The 21,037-nt window shown below is 39.6% G+C and overlaps 1 protein-coding gene across 1 annotated transcript; it reads right to left on the bottom strand.

The window, feature by feature from the left end:
- Nucleotides 1-4,805: 4,805 nt before the first annotated feature.
- Nucleotides 4,806-7,824, bottom strand: LOC105936512 (leucine-rich repeat-containing protein 3). The gene is made up of 2 exons (XM_012877400.3): nt 7,689-7,824; nt 4,806-6,174 (listed from the first exon to the last, which is right to left on the bottom strand). The coding sequence occupies exon 2, from the start codon at nt 5,951-5,953 to the stop codon at nt 5,165-5,167; it is 789 nt and encodes a 262-aa protein (XP_012732854.1). The 5' UTR covers nt 5,954-6,174; nt 7,689-7,824; the 3' UTR covers nt 4,806-5,164.
- Nucleotides 7,825-21,037: the final 13,213 nt, after the last annotated feature.

The raw sequence follows: 21,037 nt of genomic DNA, 5'->3' as shown, positions 1-21,037 counted from the left end.
GTTATCAATGAGGAAAAGATGAGCATTTTTTTCTCATTTTGAAGTACGGAATTAAAATTCAATGTTAAATAAAACTTTTTTAAAACACTTGGAAAAAAAATTTTTCTTGTCATTTGCTATACACACATTTGTTGTCCCAGTATGTCACCGGGCGCTCACTAATTAGATTGCAACACACGCTCCTATGCTAACCCCTTCAGGGTTATTGTGGCTCCAAAATCACCCTGCTCCTGAAACGGATAAGCCTTCACCCATCTGTATTTCACAGGACATTGACACAAAGTCCCAACCCCTGGTTCTGGGACTTTAAAGCTTAAATAGGATCGCTGTAACTTTGTGATAAAATGGGTCTTGCCCGACAGTCTTTGACAAATGCAGCTGAATATATTACAGTGGTGAGCATGACATGCTCCTGACCTGTTCTTCACTTCACCACCTATTGCACCAACACTCAGAAAATGCTGTTGCAGATTATCCTTGGAAACCTTCTTATACACATGTCACCTTGATTCATTCAGATTATTCAAACCTTGTTCTTATTTGCTGAGCCTACCACCTCCTCTGCCTTCAGATCATTATTGGGACAGTTTATCCTTTACAACAATCTGCAATGTAAGTGTGCAGGGCTTTTCCCATGTACTGGAAAAGGGCCTGCTGATGGACAAACAAACTGTCCTTCTTCCTGCTCCTAGCCTAATGACCACCCAGGATAGACAAAAGCCCCGTTAGCTCCTACCACTAAGGAGAGTAAAGCTAATGGATGGATACAATCTGGTTGTAAAGGTTTCTGCTGCAAGAGTCAAAATGCAAATGAATTGTCATTTAAATGCTTGAATGTTTTAACTTATTTGGCTTGTTAATCTGTGTCAATTATAGTTCGGATCAGTAGATTCCATCTACTCATGATCAGAATTGAAAAATTGTTGGCCATGATTGTGTGTGAAATTTGACTTTGGTTACAATGAACACAGCGTACATCTGCATGTTTGTCATATCTAGGGCTATTAATGATTAATTTGAACAGTTTTATCATAATGGTAATGATTATAGAGCAATAGGTTGAATAACTTTTTTTTAATAATATAAAACAGGGTCAAAATAATCACACAGGCTCAAGCCTGCCATTACTACGTTTGGTTAAATGATCCTGATCAGGTTGCAGCTTGACCGCACACCTTTTGGTAGCCATCAACAAGCTTCTGGCTTTTGATGGCTTCTGCCTGGATGTTTGCCCACTCTTCTTAACAGAATTGATCGGGTTCAGTGAAATTGGTTGGGTCCCTGGCACAGACCCAGCTTTTGATTTGCAGATCACACATCTTCATCAGGGTTAAAGTTGGAGGTCTGGATCTCAAAGAACTGTTTTGTTAGTCAGCTTTATCCATTCCAAACACAGTTCTAATTAGCATTGGGAAGCATTGTGCGGTTAGAACCTCCTGTTTAATGCAAGCTTCAACTAAGAGCCACCTGCAGAATAGCTTTATAGTCCGACAAGTATTATGCTCTGGAGCTGTATTTCAGACAGTAGCACTGGTGTATTTCATCAGCGAGCAGGCAAGAATCCAAGTTCTTAAAATATGCCTCCAACCAGCTGCTAGATGGTTCAAACTGGAACATAGATGGATTTTCCAGCAGAACAATTGCAAGAAATACATGTCTAAATTGGTTTTGTAATAGGGAAAAATACCTAAGATTAAGCTACTAGAATGGACCCAGCCTCAGCTTTTTCCAAAATTTCCTGATTATGCTTAGAAGCCAGGTATTTACCTGGAGACCATCAGTTATATAAACTTTGATTCTACAAAGAAGAGTGGTCAAATTTATAGCCATTATCCAGGACGATAGTTGATGCTTTCAAAAGTATGAGGTCATGGTGCCATTAGCTAAGGATAATTACCAAATACTAGTGGGAGCTACTGTCTATGGACTTGGGTTGGACGATAATTCAACAATATATATTGATCGATAGACGTACATCGATTATAGAAAAGAATAACAGTTTTCCTTCCTTTTGCATTCTACCCTATCATGTAGGTTAATATTACAGTCATTACATCCTCCCAACCAATCACAACGCAGACCCAGGAACACTCCGCCCCCTTCAAAAAGTTCAGAGAGAACATATTCTTTTTAATAATTTTTTTTTAAAAAACTGGCAGTTTTGGTAAAAGTTGGTTGAATAAAGGGTTGAGTTTGAATTCAGTGTTTGTGTGTTCTGTTAAAGGTATACTATGCAACCGGGGTTGATTTTCCAGCGAGGCTCCCCCAAGAGGGCGAAAGTAAAAGTGCACTGTCGTAAAGATGCTCAGCTGTTCTGGTTCCTCCGTCAAGCCAGGCGCGGTTGTTTTGAGCTTAGCAGACAGGCGAACGCAACGAAAAGTGGAAAAAACGGCAGTACAAACAATGACTAACACAGTGAAAGTATGAACATCAAGCTTCTTGCAGTGCTATCTTGGCGAGGCGGTCGCCGCCGCCTCGCCAAGCCGCGACCGCCGCCGCCTCGCCAGTTTTATTATTATTATTATTATTATTATTATTATTATTTTTTTTTTTTTTTTATGTTGGCGAGACGCTACCGCCACCGCCTCGCCAGTTTTATTATTATTATTATTATTATTATTATTTTTTTTTTTTTTTAATGTTGGCGAGACGCTACCGCCACCGCCTCGCCAAGCCGCAGCCGCCGCCGCCGCGGTAGCGTCTCGCCAACATAAAAAAAAAATAAATAAATAAAAAGATTATTATTATAATAATAATAATAATAATAATAAAACTCGATATGCTTGCATGTTTATTTGACGTTAAACTTTGCACCGCTGACCGGCTGAGCGGAGCGGGGGTGAGACAAACTTTGCACCGCTGACCGGCGGAGCGGAGCGGCGCGCATATCGAGTTAGTTTTATTTTTTTATTATTATTTTTTTGGAATGTCGGCGAGGCGGTAGCGTGAGGGAAACCCTACAATGTTACTTACAATCGCATCAGCAGAAACGCGAGGTCCGCGTCAGCCTTGCAGCCTTCTTTTTCTTTTAGCTCTCGCCATTCAGAAAAAGCTTGCCCGATCTTCACCCGTGTACGACTCCTCTCTCTGTCCAGAGCCCTTTTCCTCTTTCTTGTCTGCTCCGACATGGGCTTTCGCTGTTTTCTCGCTGGTTCCGCCATGATAACTGCACAAATATCGCCACTGCGCTACCAACGAGCACACCTTTCACTGGGGGCGTGTAGCAGTTCTCGCCGTAAAGCAAGACCGACTCTCGCGATGCACACGAGACTACTGAGCCTGTGGGTGCGGGCCGAGGGCTCCTGCAATTGCAAGTGCGGTATTTCCCCCACAGACCACCAGGGCGGCCGAGAAAACCTTAGTTCAACCTGAAATGACTCATTTAATCATCCAAAACGGTATGGAACATATTAATTAACTGAAAAATGTTGCATAGTATGCCTTTAATATTGATCAATATGATTTCTATTTTACCTTTATGCTTTTTATCTATATACCGTCTAGCCCTAATATGGACATAATTGTATTGCAGTAGGCATAACAAAAGACATAAATCCAAACATATCCATTCAAGTGGTTTGTTGTGTAATTCCAAGCCAGGAAAAAAAGTTCAAATAAATAATTGTATGCCCAAAATTACAATGGCAGTAATGCCTGTGATGAGTGGATGTAAAGATGAGTGGAGCTATAGGTCCACTTTGCTAAAATCAACCACAGAAACATGCTTGTGTTTTCTGGTTGCTGTGGCGTCCTGACAGTTGCCATCTTTAAAACACGTTGAAGGGAATTTGAAACCAAACCAAGCCTTTTTGGGGACAGTACTGGATGTTTTTTATTCCCAAAAGTGACTCAAGTTTCTAAAGCAAAACATTCAGCATTCAAGTGTAAAATGTAATTTAAAAGTAGCACTTCCATGTTAAATGTGACGGGGTTTCTTCTCTGGTATTACATCTGTCAAAATATCTCCTTCACAGTTCATTCAAGTCTGCAAACTCTTTACAATATCTATGTACGCATTAACGGAAAAATACATTTACATGTACATTTCATTCCCAGCTTCACAAAAAGCTCCTTCTGGATATACAGTTCTTGATGACAACTCGTTCTTCCTCGCATATTCATGGCTTTCCTAAATTACACATTTTAATATCAAGTATACCTGAACAAATACAAAAAAGCAGTTTTCAAATGAGGATTACATTTATTAAGAGAAAGTTGCTGTCCAAACCAACGTGGCCCTGTGTTGAAAAATAAACTGGCCCCTGAACTTAAGATCTGGTTCTGTTATCAAAGAATTTCCTCACTCATGATTGCAGACCTGTTTTAATTCAGTCACATGGGAGAGCCTTCCACGATGAATGGCTTGCTTGAGGTCATGCAACAGCATCCCGATTGGATTTAGATCTGGACTTTGACTAGGCAGGAAGTTCTTGGGTTCTAACCCTGGCCCAAACCTGCATGGAGTTTACAGGTTCTCCCCATGCATGAGTGGGTTCTCTCTTGGTTCTCTGGCTTCCTTGCAGCATCCGACATATGCATGTTAGGTAAATTAGTCTCTCTTAATTGCCCTTAGAATGAGAGTGTGTGTGTCTCTATGTTGGGCTGGCAAATGGATAGATGGATTCCAAACCTTGATTTGTGTTTTAGCCATTCAAAGGGGTTCTTGCTGCTGTGATTCAGATCCTTATCCTCCTTCACAACCCAAGAGTGCATGAGTTAAAGGCATTCTCTTTCAGGAGTTTCTGCTGGAGAGCAGAACTTCTGGTTCCATCAATTAAGACAAGTCATCCAGATCCTGAAGCAGCTCCAGGCCTTGTCTGCATTCAATGTTCTGAGTGTTGAGTCGTTGATGTGCTCTTGCAATAATTTTAGTGGGCTTGCGACTCCTATGAATGTTAACCACTATTCCATGTTTTGCCCATTTGTGAATAAAGTCTCTCACTGTGGTTCACTGGAGAATCAGAAATAACTTTTAGTCTTCATGAACACTGCTTTTTGTTTATACTCATGTTATTTCCTACTAGAGCTATAAAATAGTTTGTTCTTAAAAAGCGAAATAGGTAAAAATCTGCAATGGAGGAAATGCTTCACAGCGATCTAAAGAACTCTTTGCAGAAATGCCATTTTCTGTGTGCTCACTACAATTTTCTCTTTCTGCCAGAAGCTAAAACACACTGCTGGCTGTGTCGTAGTCCTTGCTGATGTGGGACGTACTGGGCAGGGACTTTAGGTATTCCATGTGCCTCCTTGCATCCTCCTGGTTGTGTCTGATGTAATAAACGATGTAAGCCGTTACCATAAAGAACCAGCAGAACATTGCTACAAACATGGGCATGTCTGTCGTCTTGTGGTGGAAGTTACAAAAGTTGATCCCAGAGTCCAAGACTTGGATGACCGGCTTTCCCACGTACTCTTCCCGCACGGACGTGTGGCAGCTGACCTCGTTGACTGTCTCTGGGTCCAGTCTCAGTTCCCTTAAAACTTCCTGCAGGGAGCACTCACAGTGCCATGGATTGTTGGAGAGACGGATTCGGGCGTGCAGCTTGGTGAAGGTGTCCTTTGGGAGACCACTGAGTTGGTTGTTTGAAAGATCCAAGGTCTGCAGGCTGTCAAACACTCCCTGGAAGGAGCCGACTTCCACGCTCTCGAGCAGGTTGTGGGATAAATCCAGCTCCCTGAGACGTCGGAGGTCTGCGAAGGCCTCCTTTGGGATGTGTCTAATCCGGTTTGAGGACAGCAAGAGAACAACTGTGTCCTTTGGTAAGTTGGCCGGGATGTTCTCCAGATTGCGCGAGGTGCACAGCACCACCATGCCGTTCCTGTCTGAACAGTGGCAGATCTTCGGGCAAGCCTTCACCGCAACAAAGGAAAGTAGCAGCAACGTTCCAGCAAGGAAATAAGAACCGCAGGAGGGATGTTGTATGCAGGATCTGCACCTTTGAGAAGCCCCCATTAAGCTGGAAAGTCAAAGATCCAAAGAGTCCTTTCGACATTCCCCCAGACATTCTTTCCCATCATGTACCAAAGCTTGCCTACTCTCTAAATTCGAAGTCAAAGAGCTACCTTGGCCAAGCGCTGTCCCAGAGAAAGGAGCGGAAGATGTGTTTACAGGATGAGCCATGGTTGTAATTTCAGGGTTGAAGGGCGTAACTTCCCCACCGACCCAAAGACAACCTGTAAATTAAACAGACACAAAGGATGATGATAAACTTGTGATTTCGCTTGCCTCTGTTGTCGAGCACAATTCCCACCATACCGTCTCTGGTAAAGTTCAGCATTATCATGATAATACCATGTTACTGTAGCATGGCCCCTTGGACTCCAATTTCATGGGGGGGAGATGACATCCCATTAAATAAGGCTTGGGCTCATCAATATGCAGCCGATGAACTTTGAAAACAATGATTTGTGTTGGAATAAAAAGCTGTGAGTAATGTGTGAGATTAACGGGGCGTTTGTGAACCAGTGAAGGTCAGGGAGCCAATGAAATCACTACAGGACACGCTTCAATGGTGAGTGTAGAAAGCAGGTCTGATGGAGATGATGGAAGTCAAACTAAATGATTTCATGGCAGGAATGACAAGAATATAAATGAGGTAAATGGCTGAAATGTCTCACAAAGTATTCACATCCCCTCGACTATGATCTGGGTCATATGGGCAGTAGCCCTGGGCAGCATTGGAAAAGAGGGAGGATAATCGCTAGATAAAAATACAACTATATCTGTAAGATGCACCTTGATCAACTTTTTAATGCTGGTTTAATGCAGACAAAGGGAAGTTTTTCAGAATTTTCAGTGGCTGGGGAGCATCAGAAGGAGGCGCTCGTCAAGAGGGCTTTTCATGCAAGAACTGCCAATATATTCAGTTTTGTTTTGTAATTTGTTGCATCAAACTGTGTAATTGTGAAGGGTAAAGAAAATTATAAATTTTTAACTTTTTGTTTTGACAAATAAATCTGAAGAGGTGTATTCTTTTTCATCCTGTACCCTGTACTCTAATAACGTCTAAATATTGCTTTCAAAAGGAATCTAATTGGTTAACAGATTTAGGAGTTAATATGTAAGAAGGTGCTCTGGTCACTGTGGAAACACTATCAGCACACTAAAACAGGGTGGAGGCACCATCATCTAGAGATGCTTTTCTTCAGGAGCAACAAGGAAGCTGCTGGCAACAGCTGTTGGGAAGATGGATCGAGTTTTTTGAAGACACTTTTTAAAAAGGCTGTAAAGGCTACAAAAGGCTTGAGAGTGGCAAGCAGGACCACTACCCTCCCCATACAGGCTGAAACCTCAATAAAATACAGTAGCCACCAACAAAATACTTAAAAGGGGTGTAAGTACTTTTGCAAGCCACTGTAAATATGTTCTGATATTATGTAGATAAGTAGGTAAAATGCCCATTAAGGGTAAAAGTTGAAAAAAAAAGCAATTTTAGCTGAAAAAGACAATGTATACAATGTTTGCTTTTCAGAATACAAAAAGCTCAGCCTTTAAATTGCTTTATGTAAATATTTAAATACAATTATAAATTTAAAGTATTTTTTCTTTCAGAGAACACACAAATAATAATAGTTTAAAATACTTTTAAAGGAACAAAATAAGACTGATATAAAGAAGGCTGATTAGGTTAAGCAGAGTATAAATGTGCATAAAATGCTGCAGTTCTATAAAGTGGTCAGGAGCCTACCTGACAGCTCTGGATCTGTGTGCATTCCCCGAGGTCTTTGTTAGCGGACAGGCAGCCTCCTCTCTGAGCTCTCCGCCGGTCACCATCCTCCGCAGGAGCTGCAGCCTCTCCGGGAGGCGGCGTCCAGCTGTTTGACCTCCCGTTGGGCAGCAGCTTTGCAGCAGCAGTGCGTCTTGGGGAGGGTACATAATAGGAGCGCGCGTGTGAGTGTGTGAGTGTGTTTTCACACAGATTGGGTTTATACTCTGCCTTTCTGCAGGTTAAAACGCTGCATTTATTATCCTTTGGCTTTGACAGGAGGGCAGAGTGACAACAGAGGCAAACTTTTCTGGAAACATATGTATTCTTCTCATTTGTGGGTGGATGTTGTCATTCTAAACTCTAGGTAATAAAGTTTATTATATGGCTTGCTTTTATTGCACTTTAAGTTGACAACATTTATTTATGGGGGCTAACACCCTTGTACGACTGAAACACAGATTTTTTTTATTACTGTAAAAGGTCGTAATGACTTAATGTGTGGACACATGCACATTTAACAACAGTTCCAGAAAAAAACTGCATTGGGTTTAGTCAACTGCTGCTGTTAAGCGGTCTAGAGCTCTACACATTTGGTGGTTTTAATATGAGCAATTTGAAAATTGAAAAACTAATTTATTTGTCCGTTTCCCTTTGAACAAGTTTTCTATTGCTTTCTTGCATGTGCAGTGTGTGTGTGTGCGTGCGTGCGTGCTTGTGTGTGTGTGTGTGTGAAGGGCTCGTTAATGCTAATTTATTTATTGGGATTGCTACTAAACTCCATATATTGTATAAGCAACAATAAGACCATTCGTGTCACAGACTGAACTGGAAATGATTGTTCCTGCTTTTATTTCTTCCCATTTAGACTGTTGCAATAGTCCTTTTAACTGTTTAAATAAATCCTCCTTGGCCCGTCTTCACTGTGTGCAAAATGCTGCAGCAAGTGCTGCTGACTAAAACAAACAGGAGGGCACATATTACTCGGGTACCTCGGACCCGTTTTAAAAATCAAGACGATCATGCTTTTCACTTCACAGTCCTTGTCAAGAAACATCTAAAGACATTTCAATCTGAAAAACTCACACAGAAAGAAAAGGCAATTAGAAGAATTTTGTTGATACAATATTTTAAGAGTTTGGCGCTCAGACCTCGGCAGGAAAAATTCACGCTGAATTATACTTCAATATGCATTAGCAGGCGTATGAGAATAGGGATATTTCCCCCCCGGGCCTGAAACTGGTGGTGGAGTGGAGATAAATAAAGTTTGTTCAGTCCATATGATGATCTGTTTGAGCTAGATGTCCAACTTGATAAACACAGGTTTGCCTGAACTGTCTATGATGAGCAAGCATGAAGCGACTGTGGAGAGGAAAAACTCCCCTTTGGGAAGAAACCTCTGGCAGAACCAGGCTCAACATGGCGGTCTTCTGCCGGATCCATTGAGATGTGACAGGGAATTCCATAAGAGTCCAGGAGGAATTACACTCTGATAGGGACGAGGTTGAAGGAGGACCATAGGAAAGCCAGGCGGAGCTTGGTACGATGGTGGAGAAGGGGATGGAGGTGGGTTGAATCCGGTCATCAGAGTCCAAACCGGACACGCGCAGTCACCGCTTGCTCGCTGAGGAGAAGGCCGAGACGAGGATGTGGAGTTCTTTTTAAGATGAACCCAGGATGCTGATTGGCTTCGAGGAGGAGCAGTTCAAAGCTGATTGGCTTGCGTCGGAGGCGGATGATTCTCTGATTGATGGAGGTAGGCAATAGAGTTTCTTCAGTTTGAATTTTCGCTTAGGCTCCATTTTTATTTAGACAAGCATTTGCTTAAGCATGTTTTGTGTTTTTCAATTGTTTTTGCTCTCGTGAAGCACTTTGTGATATCAATGTCTGTGAAAGGTGCTATGGAAATACAATTCTACTTACTGAAATTATTAAATGTTTCACTATATGGTCCACAAGATGGACTGGAGGATATTTTGTTATAGTTAAAATGTATGATGTTTACATTTGGATGGTTTCTATTTTGCCAATTTCCCCAGGTTATATTTTGATTTGGTTTTTCATCACATGTGTTTCCCTGGATAATAGTTTGACACCAGGAACCACCAGAGAGAGGACATTGACATAGTGAACTCCTGTGAGTACCTCAGCATTCACCACAGAAATAAATAGGGTTGGATCCACAAATCACTCATTATCCTGTTCATAATTGAATTAAAATATCCTAAATTGTTTGTACATTTATTTTTGTTAATCATGGTGGTAAAGAACAAGTCACCCGGCATCCATCCATCCATCCATCCATCCAACCATCCATTTTCCATCACACTTATCCCTTGTGGGTTCATGAGGGGTGCCGGTGCATATCTCCAGCATTCAAAGGGCGAGAGGCGGGGTACACCCTGGACAGGTCGCTAGTCTACCCAGCATTCAATATATAAAAAAAATGTATATGATCAATAAATAATTTGTGTAATGATTAACAGTAACCCAGGAGTTTACAACGAATAAAATTTGTCAAAATGAATTGAGTCTATGAGGGAACAACTTTCCGATTCCTTTTTTCCCCTCTTAGTTAATTTACTTGTCTCTTCATGTTTCAAGAAATAAAAAGGCCACATGGTACATCATTACTCAGCAATAATCAATTATATGTAGCAGTGACTTTTTCTTTCTCGGTGTCTGAGCCAAATGAATGACAGATTGGTCATTTTAATTTAACTTCAAGCAACATTTTAGAGTCAAATCACATCTTGTTAGAAAACTAACTGCATATGGACGTATAGTGGCTGGGTTGAGTGGTTCACCGTGTCCTTAGAGTGATTCTTTGACAGGTACAATCCTGGAGTTCAATTAAAACCCAATAAGTGAAACATGAAAAGTGAGACCTTAAGCTGCTTCCATTCATGGCCCCTGTTTCATACAACCCCTGCACACCTATAAAAAGTGCACATTATTAGACCTTATTGGAATGGAATGCCAACTCCCCTGCTTATCAGCGTAAATATACTAGTCAGAACAGGAGCAGCAATTAAACATACCCACATGCTAGCTGAATTTAAAGTCTGTTAGCGCATTTAAATCCCTGGGTAGGGTAACAACTTGAAGGGTCTCCAAGGTATTCCTTGTCTGACAAAAGTTTTCTGGACTTGATGCTCCTCATTGAACAAGTCAACATAAAGATCTTTCACATTGGAGCTGGAGACTTTGTCATCCCTGTTTCCTTCTCTTGCAGAATTTGTGGCTTTGACGCCTGAGTTCAGTGTTTCAGTCGTAACAGACGTAACTTCTACAACATCCGGACACATTCTCGTTCTCTTTTTCTCTAGGTTTTTTTTTTCAAATTCAAAATAAAAGGAAAGTTATGATATATGTCGCTTTAACTTCATCTGACCTTTTTGTTTTCTTCTATAGTTCCAACTTGAGTGGTTATTGAGAAAGAGGTGATTGACAGAGTTCTTGAAATCGTGGCATGTCTTTTTGCCTAAACTATCGCCCTCATCCTCTGCAATTTTATTTGTTAGACTTAAATTCAATGCTCGCTTGTTCTGCTGAAAGACACCTGCACCTTTGTCCTTCCTTACATTTCACGGCTTCTCTGCCGTTTTTGCTGCATTTGCACATTTGATTTAATGTAGCTTTTCCTCTCTGTCTGTATTGTTATGTGATGCACTGACAGATATGTAAAGTGTTAAAAATAAGAAAACAATGAGCACTTTGTGAGATTGGAAGATAGAATGCATATCCCAGTGGCTGGTTTTCTTTATGTTCTGTTAGAGTAAATCAATAGCTGTCTTGTTCTCCGCGTGCGTCTGTCCATGACGGATTGTTCTCCCTGCCTGACACCCTCTGTCATTCTTCATAAACATTTATTACGGCTGCCTTGCTCAGACGGAGAGGCTTCAATACCGTGTTACAAAAGACCTTCGAAGGCATACCTGGTTGTGTGGTGACCATCTGAAAGCAGCCAGCGCTTTGCAAAGCATCTGTTTGATTAAATGTCCCCCTGGTGCAGAGATCAGCCCTGTCAATTTTTCTGAAAGCCAGAGTCATTGATTGTATTGACCAGTGAGGTGTTTTACAGCGGTTGTGTCTAAAATGAAACTCAGAGGCGTTTCGGTGGCTCGACACCAGCAATTTCCTTTTGCCACTGCTCAGTTTGGTTTGAGCTTCCATGAAACGGGTCAATAGATTAGTTTAACTCATCTTGTGGCAAAGTTCCAGCTTTATATTCTATCCCACATAAATTCATACTCCACCCGCCTGATTGCAGGGATATGGAGCAGAGCCAATCCAGGCCAGTCTTTTTCAGCAGAGTAATCTCGGTAATACAGGTAATTCATGAGATGTGTTTGCTACATGAGCAATGAATCATGGCAGATCGCCTTATTTCCTCTGGACGACAAGGCTATTTTCATTCTATCCTCTCTGTTGACTTTCTGCAGTCACTTTGTGAAAGCGGCTCGCCTACAGTCAATGTTGACCTCTCTAGAAGTCTCTTATAGCGCGGCTGCTGCAGAGCTTAACTGACATTGGGTTTGGCCCGAGAGGGAGGACACCAAACCTTTCATCGCTGTGACACCCCCCCCCCCACCCCCCACCCCCTTTCAAAGTCCGGATGGGCATAATGACTGAAGGAGCCACCGAGTATCCAGCACCTCACAAAAGTATTCACAGTCCTTGAACATTTTCATATTTTACCTTGTCACAGCCAGAGTTGGGCAAGTGACTTAGTTATAGTTACTTCTCCCAAAAAGTCTCTGAGTTACTGACTCAGTTATTGCTCTAAAAAAGTAACTAGTTACTTGGCAAATAACTATTCAGTTACCTCATTACGATCTAAAATGTCAATGAATTTGGCTGCCTTTATTAACTGGACTAAATATCTGAAAACATTGCTCACTCATCTATACCAAGTGAGCCAAAACACCTATCGATAGCTATATATCCATGTCAATATGATTATTATATGTTCACGGTTTCCAATAAAAGAACAATAAAAAAACTAGATGTTTTAGAACTTCATAATTCTTATACATAAACAGGCACCGACTAGCTAAAATTGGCCTTTTCAAGCAGTATGACAAAATGAAACACTTTATGCTGGAGCTGTTCAATAATACAGAATTAATCAATTAGAAAATAATGACACAACCTAAATGGCACCACTCAGAAATACACAAGACAGTAAGGAAGCTAAAAAACTTAACAGTGAACTGTATGGCAAACCGAATGGCCAAAACTAGCAGCGCAGTATGGAAAGAACTATTAAATATAACAATCAGGGGAAAAAGGAAAAATAAGAGCAGAATGAAAAACAAGAACAAAATCTTAAGGATCATGACAACTTTAAGCATTTCAATGCTTCCATGGTAACAGCATACCACGGAAGAGGTAAAGTGCAAAAGTAAGGCACCCAATAATGAACCTTAAAACATCCTGCACTGTTTAGCCTTTGTGTCCTGGCCTCGCTAAGCACTGTGACTTTGGTGAACATAAAATAGTGCCTAAACTTCCAGCTTCCAAATGCTCACCTTAGCTTCCAAATGCTCACCTTAACCACCTTAACCACCTTAAAGGTATATAGCCACATTATGTGCTTATGAAAAAGATCAAAAACCGTTTCATAAAATAAAACTAATAATAAAATAAAGTTATATACAACATCCTAATAATATTTTGATGGTCCTTTTTGTGGATAAATATGGCCCTAGTACCGGCCGCACTGACCAGCTATAAACAGACATGCTGCCATCTACCAGTAGTATTGCAGAACTATCATAATGCCGGGTTGCTTAATTAATAAAACACTATTAATTAATGCCGTACCGAGCCTGACCCTCTGTAGTGCCTCGCAGTAAAGCGGCAGCTCGTCGTGATTGAAGACCAACCACCTACAGCAACTGTAAGCGCCTCATATCAGAAAATTGACTCACGTCAATCAACTGTATGTTCACATCTGAGCAGGTTTAGCGTCCGCTTCAGTGAACACCAACGTCATACTGTATTCCCAGCAACATTCCAGTCTTCTCCCTCTTGAAATCATGTATTTTTTTGTGTTTTGTTTCACTGGATCTTGGACTTTTCTACATTGTTTCACTGGGAGATACTAATAGCTGTTAGCTGCTTTCTTGTTTTAACCCCTGCTGCACATGCGCAGTACGTACTTCCACTGCAATTAAGAATAAACATGAAAGGCTATATTTACTTACCAATTGAGCAAAATCAAAGCACAAAACGACAAAATAATAACTAACACACCAGCAGGATGTGATAATCTTTCATAAAAACTTTGTCTGAAACCAGAATGAGCTACTGATGTGTAAATAAAAAAAGATTAAATAACGTGGATATGCACATTTAAACTTCCTCGGAAAATCGGAAATCTAACGTATTCCTCTATCTTCCCACTGTCCGCAGGGTCCGCTTTCCCCAAACACTAAGAAAAGAAAAGTACCACAGCAGAGTGTTTGCTCTTGAGGAAAGTTGCTTTAATTGATCGAGTTGTAGCAATAGACTGTGTTATATTATTAACAATGTAATGGTGTTACCGTACTGAGAAAAGTAATTATTTAGATTACTCCGTTACTAGAAAAAAAAAAAAACAGCAGTTACTAGCGCTGCTATTTTCTAACACCATTACTCCCTGCACTGCTCACAACCACCAAGCTCAATGTGTTCTACCGGACGTTCCTGTGATTCTCCTTTTATTTAAAACATATAAGTCTGACAGTGTGTGGCACATTTGTATTCATTTTCAGTAAAGAAACAGGAGTGACAGAATCATGATTTGGTGATGTCAGGGGATAATGCAAAGGCGGCAGTCCAAAATGTCACTTTTTGTCCAATGTGCAAACACCATGCGTGATAGAAAGCATCTAATGCATTTATAAGGCTGAAAATGGTGGTGGCAGTATCATGCTGCGGGCATGTCCAAGGAAAAAGCAAACATGGGGGAAGACGTGACTAAAACCAATCAAGCAGATGTGTGTTGTAAGGTTTAGGTGCTTGCATATCCTGCCCAGAGGTGTCAAGTAACTGAGGACAAATACTTTGTTACCTTAAGTAGATATTTTGCTTATTTATACTTAAGTGAAGTAATTATTTTTTAGCCCACTTTTTACTTCTACTCCTTACCTTTTCATACAATTATCTGTTCTTTCTATTCCACCACACCCTCATTGAGGGTGTGGTGGCCTCATTATTTTCCCTCAATGAGGGAAAATGTAAGGAATAGAAAGAACAGATAATTGTATGAAAAGGTAAGGAGTAGAAGTAAAAAGTGGGCTAAAAAATAATTACTTCACCACCCTCATTGAGGGTGTGGTGGCCTAGTGGTTAGAGCACAGAGCTTCGGTCCCAGAGGTTCTGAGTTCAACTCCCACAAGCTGCCATGCTGGGTCCCTGAGCAAGACCCTTAACCCCCCAATTGCTCCCCAGGCGCCGCACAGTGGCAGCCCACTGCTCCTCAAGGGGATGGGTTAAAATGCAGAAGTGAATTTCTCCATTATGACATCAATAAAGTTAAATTATTATTACTTCTATTTTATTTCAGCTTGTTTTTGTTCTGTGTTGTCAATAAAAAAAAAAGAAACAAAAAATATTCAGATAAATAGCACTACCCGAAAAGAGTGATTTTGATTGCTGTTGGAGGCAGAACTGCACCAAGTTGTTTGCCAAACACCCCAACAAAACTTAAGTAGAAGAACAAAATGTAGAAAAAGAACCTTGCATTTTTAGGAATATTTGTGATTTACCCTTTTTTTAATTAGCCGCTAGGATTAATCATTCATTTTGACAACACTGTCTACTATATACAGACAACCATACAAAGGTAATTCTTATAAGAGGTAAATTTTATTGTCCAGTCTTGATATCTTACATCTGTTGCCCTCATCAATTCCTGTAGCTATGCGTGGATGTTCATTTACATTCCAATAATAACAAGTAAATGGTTATTCATATGTTTCTGAAGTTTGACTTTTTGCACCAACACTTATAGGCAACCACACATCAGATGTTCTGCTCCATGAAACCCTTGTTGATTCTCAGTATTATTGCAGCTACGGACCTTTAATATCTTTACATTCTACTAAATGGCTGGTTTTCAATGGACTTATATGTACAATTTGGCAGTATTATATTTAATACTGTATATGATATACCGCCTCTCGCCCATTGACAGCTGAAGATAAGCACCAGCACCCCTCATGACCCCACAAGGGATAAGTGTGTTAGAGAACGGATGGATGGATATATGTGGGTGAAACAGCCAATAACAATTTTTTTCAATATTAACATCATAGTGTACAACTATAGTAATGGGATGGGGGTGGGATTACTTCTACTTTAATACTACAAAGTAGTTTTATATCCGGTACTTTTATACTTTTACTTAAGTGAAAGTATTGAGTTGATACTCCTATTTCTACCAAAGTGTTTTTAAACCCTAGTCTCTATACTTCTACTTGAGTAATAGACGTGAATACGTTTGACACCTCTCATCCTGCCAGAATATAATGTGACATTGCTGTGAATCACAAGTTAAGTTGTAAAACACCAAACACCACAGACGTTGCATGGATTCCCATATAAACCGTAGATTCAACTTTCCCCTTAAGACGGTGGGACCATTGTGCCAGGTCTAACATACCTGGATGTTTGAATTTTTGGCAGCGTCATACAGTGGGGATGCTTCAGCAGGGAGAGGATAGCTGGTGGGGGTTTAGTTAATAACCATGTTCCTTCTGCTTCACAATTATGGCCAACTTTGCTTAGATTTGCCGCGTTAAACCTAAATACCACAGATTGACGTTGGAGGAGTGTGAATACTTTTACGCGGTTCAGTAAAGCTTTCACTCCATAGGCTTTATCATCTTCAACATTTAGATGTTTCTTCTCTTCATTGCTTTGACATCGATCCTTTGCCTGACAACAAAGGTTGTCAGTAAGTAGCTTCTGGCACCGATGAGAGAAAGCATGGAGCTGCTCCAAATCCTTCTCAGAGCCAACACAATAGCAACCTTCAAGGGATGACTCAAAGAAAGACGGGCTTTTCACACAAGTGGATACATGGCTGCAATGACGATGTTGTGAAAGTTGTTGTAGAGAATCGGTTGATAAAGGATGTACGGTAGCATCTGGGGTGCTGCCAAAGCCTTAATGGACCTTCAGCTGCGGAAAAAATGATACATGCCCCTCTCAGAAATTGAGAATCCTAAAGTTTGTGCCAAAAAGGAGACAACACAAAACATACCTGTATCTCCTCATTTCAGCATATAGTTTTTGTTTTTAAAAAAGCATTTTATCCTGGTGGTGGTATGTTTGTGTAAAAGTTACAACTGAAAATCATGGCTGTCAAGAACAAGTGTTTCTTTAAAAAATGGGTCCATGTGTTCACGATTTACAAATTCCATGTATTTGTCAAATATTTCAGACTTTCAGAGGCTTAATTTAATGAATCTTCTTTGAATTTGGAAAAGGGTAAAGGAAATCCATCCAAAATAGAAGACAGTGAACTGTCTTTCACTTGTGTGACATTAAGTGGAATTTCTACAGCTGCCTCTTTTTTAAAGGGAAACATGTCAGTAAAAGTGTTTGTCATTGATTGCTTTTGCTGTTAATCCTTCTTGAAGAACATTTTCTTCTCTTGAGAATGTTTTCTAGAGTGCTTCAGACTTTACCGCCTCCTCCTCTCGCGGCTGCTGCAGCATTTTCAGTCTCCTTCACAGCGTTTGCGCCCCTCTTGACATCAGTTTGCAGGGAAAATGAGAAACTTTGGCCTCAATTTGTGACACATCACTACCTGTGCACCAGCAGGTTATATTACTGAACCTCTAACCTGAATGCTTAACAAAAAAAAGGTTGTTTTTTGTCTTTCCTCCGAGGAGAATGTGTTGGCAAAATCATTAGGGAACCAAATTGCAGAAAGGATTTTCCTCATCTCATTTAAATAAAATGAAAGGAAATTATTCCTCATGGGACAAGGTCATTATGCTTTGCAGATTATTGCCCTTTTTTATTATAAAAACATAAAGAGAAATATATTGGACGGTGGATATTCAACCAAGTGTAATTGTCATTGTGCCATTGCAGTGTGTTCCATAAAACAATTTTTAATTTTTAATGTACAACACGACTGTTCGCAGGCAGCTTTAATGTGTGACATAAGAGCTTTGGAATCTGAAGCCATTTGGTTCTGACCCAAATAATTCTCTATCCACCTTTGAACACAACCCTTGAATTGCAAAAAATAAATAAATAAAAAAGGTTTATTCTTGCTTTCAGGAAACACATCATGTAATTTTAAGGAGTTTGTTAAACCAAAGCCATTACTGTCATCTGCTTTTGATTGTAGTGACATATGAATTTTTTTTGACTGATTTCCAATTTCATTTTTGGGAAAGCTTTGACCTGCCAATATTAATTTTAGTTGATTAGCCAACTTCAAGATATTGCATTCTAGTCTGCTAGCAAGACATTATGTAGTAAAAAAAGGCAACATTTGTGAAACAGACTGTTATTTGTGTGTGTCGTGCCCCAGCAGGTCAGCGCGAGTCCTGATTACCCCGTCAGATTTAGCTGAGATAAACGCTTCTAAAGGCCTCTTATGGTTTGCTCGGATGTGTGTATTTAATCTTGCATTATTAGCTTTCATTAAAAGGGCTTTGTTTGTTACATCCAACCCGTTTCCACATCAGAAGTAAGGAACCACAAGTACATCCTAGGGAGAGGGGGCAGAATCAACGGCAGCTCGTCTCCTAGTGACTCCTGGCAGACAGACTGCTTTTAGAGTCTTAGCCACAAGTGGTTCTGAGCAAGCAAACAGCAGAGTTACGTATATCTCTGGTGGTTCTGGTCTTAAAAACTGATGAATGAAAGAGGGCTCCAAGACTAAGTTGCTTCCACTATTTTTTGTCTTTCTGTTTAAGATTAACGTTAGTTATTTTTTTATAACTAATATTTTTAGTCTGTAAAGCCACGTTATAGGCTCCTGACTGATATGTTAGCTCTTGATAAACGTTAGAACACTGACTTCCCTAGCTATAAACTCCCTGTCAATTTGTTGTGCTAATAGCTTCTTTCAGTAATATTATTGTTGAAAACTTTGTGTTTCTGTTAGCTCAAATAAATAAATAATAAATAATATAAACTTTGTTTAGTTGAAAGTTAAATAATTTTAGAGTCAATTTTAATCCAGAGAAATGAAATTCCCTTGCTTCATTCTATATTAAGTTTGACAGATTGTGAGACATTGATATTGTCAATAATAGCTGATTTATTACTGCAATATACCTACATAACTCAAATTATGGTAAACAACAAACAGCTTTTGCAATATGAAGATTTATTTTAGAATAATAATAAACCAACCATGTCAGGTGAAATTTTCTTTTTCCACAAGGCCAAATTATGTTTTAATTTATTTCATCAAGCTGATTCAAATAATAATAATTCTGTTAATAATATTTGATCATATATTTCTTTATCTGTCATTGAACTGTAGTCCACATCTTTTTGTGATAAGCTTTATACACAAAAAGCTGGTTAGTAGTATTAGTGTATCTTTCGCTGACGCTAAGCATATACAGTGAAAAAAACAGAACATCAATTCACAGAAAGAAAAAAAATGAAACTTTATTTGATTTTTATACTTACCAACACTTTTAAAGTAAAGCCTATGTAATTACTCACAACTAATATAGATCTGCACATGGCAAATAAATCAATTGAAAATAGTTACAAAGTTCCTTCGCCTTCCCCTGAAACTGCAATACACATGAACAAAACTAACAAAAAAGTCTGATCATTCCTTTTTTCAGGCCGCTGCTGCCTCTTTGAACGTTGATGAAATAAAAACATTTTCAACAAGTTACACAGCTCTTCTGTATCTACCAAGCAAATAAAGAAATAACTGTTTAAATAATTGCACATTGCACCCTATTATTGCATTAGTTGCAGTTTGTTTCAACGTTGTCGCATACTCAGGCATATACACAAATGTAAATACAGTTTTTAAACACTGAGTAACACATGAATATTGATGTTATTGAGCTCACACTGCCATTACTTACAACTTAATAGTCCTGCTTTGCAAACAATTTCAAAATATACAACAAAACCAAGCTGCTGTGCTAGAAACAGCTAGTCAGTACTGATTATTAAAGCAAACATTTCGATCATACACATGCACTGAATACTGCAGTAGAAAAGCCAAATTAACCTGTAGGGCAATCTCTGCCAGTACAATTTACAGGTAATGCAGAAAGAATCCCTTGTCTTGTATTAGCAAACTGTCCTAAAAACATAATTTCTTTTCTTTTTTTCTTATTGTTCTTTTTTGTAGATTTGACAGACATTCCCACCTAAATACAAGCAATTACAAGAAAAAAATGAAAAGAAACACAAATCCATTCAAGGCTACAACGACTATTTGATTATACATCAGAAAATAAGAGTTATTGCAGAATAATCATTGACTTTGTGTCTTTCAGTATATTGAAACAGCATTTGGTCCACTTACATAATGACATTTTTGTTGTCAAAGCGCCAAAGATTGAAAAGAATAGATTTGAAAAAAAAAAATAGTTTGAGTAGAATCAGACTTTTTTTTTAGATATTGAACTATATTTTTTTGTCAAAATTTTTTTGTAAAATTTTCCTGTAAATATTTACTTGTAAAAATTCACCTTGAAATGTGTTGATCAAAGCAATTAGCCTTAGATAGAGTTGAACAGCGTTCAGCCAATCAAGTTATGCTCATTTGATCATGTGACACACCAATGTATTGGGTGTGTTTGGGGCACCAGTATCTTAACAGTTTGCCACTAAACCAGCTAACTGTTAAAGCTACAGTTGGTAATGCTGTTCAGAAACACTTTTTTTTAAAACTGGGTAAAATCATCTTTCCATCTGAAAGTAGTCAATATAGTATGTATTCACAAAAAGGAGGTTAAAAAAATTGTTTTCTATGGGAGCTGTGGGCCAGTAAAAACTAACCAATCCATGCCACTTGGTCTGAAGGCCATGGATTTGACAGTTTTGTTCCTGCTTATATTTTCCTCTGTCCCTCAAGTTCTGGGGGTATCGCCATCTCTGTTGGTTGTCCCACATGCCAATCATTGTGACGTGCTCACATAAAGCCAATGTCCATGCTCGTTCCTTCATAGTTTCTGCATGCGCACTTCTAGTGTTTATGTATCCGGTTAGCTTAGCTGCTAGGTTAGCGGTTAGCCATTCAGTGTAGCTCCACTTCTCTCACTGTATACTTTGAACATGGCTTAGAGTCGCATAAAGCGGTCTGCGTTCATGTTTATGAGAAGAAGAGGAAG

This window comes from Fundulus heteroclitus, chromosome 24 (assembly GCF_011125445.2).
Source record: "Fundulus heteroclitus isolate FHET01 chromosome 24, MU-UCD_Fhet_4.1, whole genome shotgun sequence".
Classification (NCBI taxonomy): Eukaryota; Metazoa; Chordata; class Actinopteri; order Cyprinodontiformes; family Fundulidae; genus Fundulus; species Fundulus heteroclitus.
Note: the sequence above shows the minus strand (reverse complement) of the source record. Positions and strands in the feature narration are given on the sequence as shown.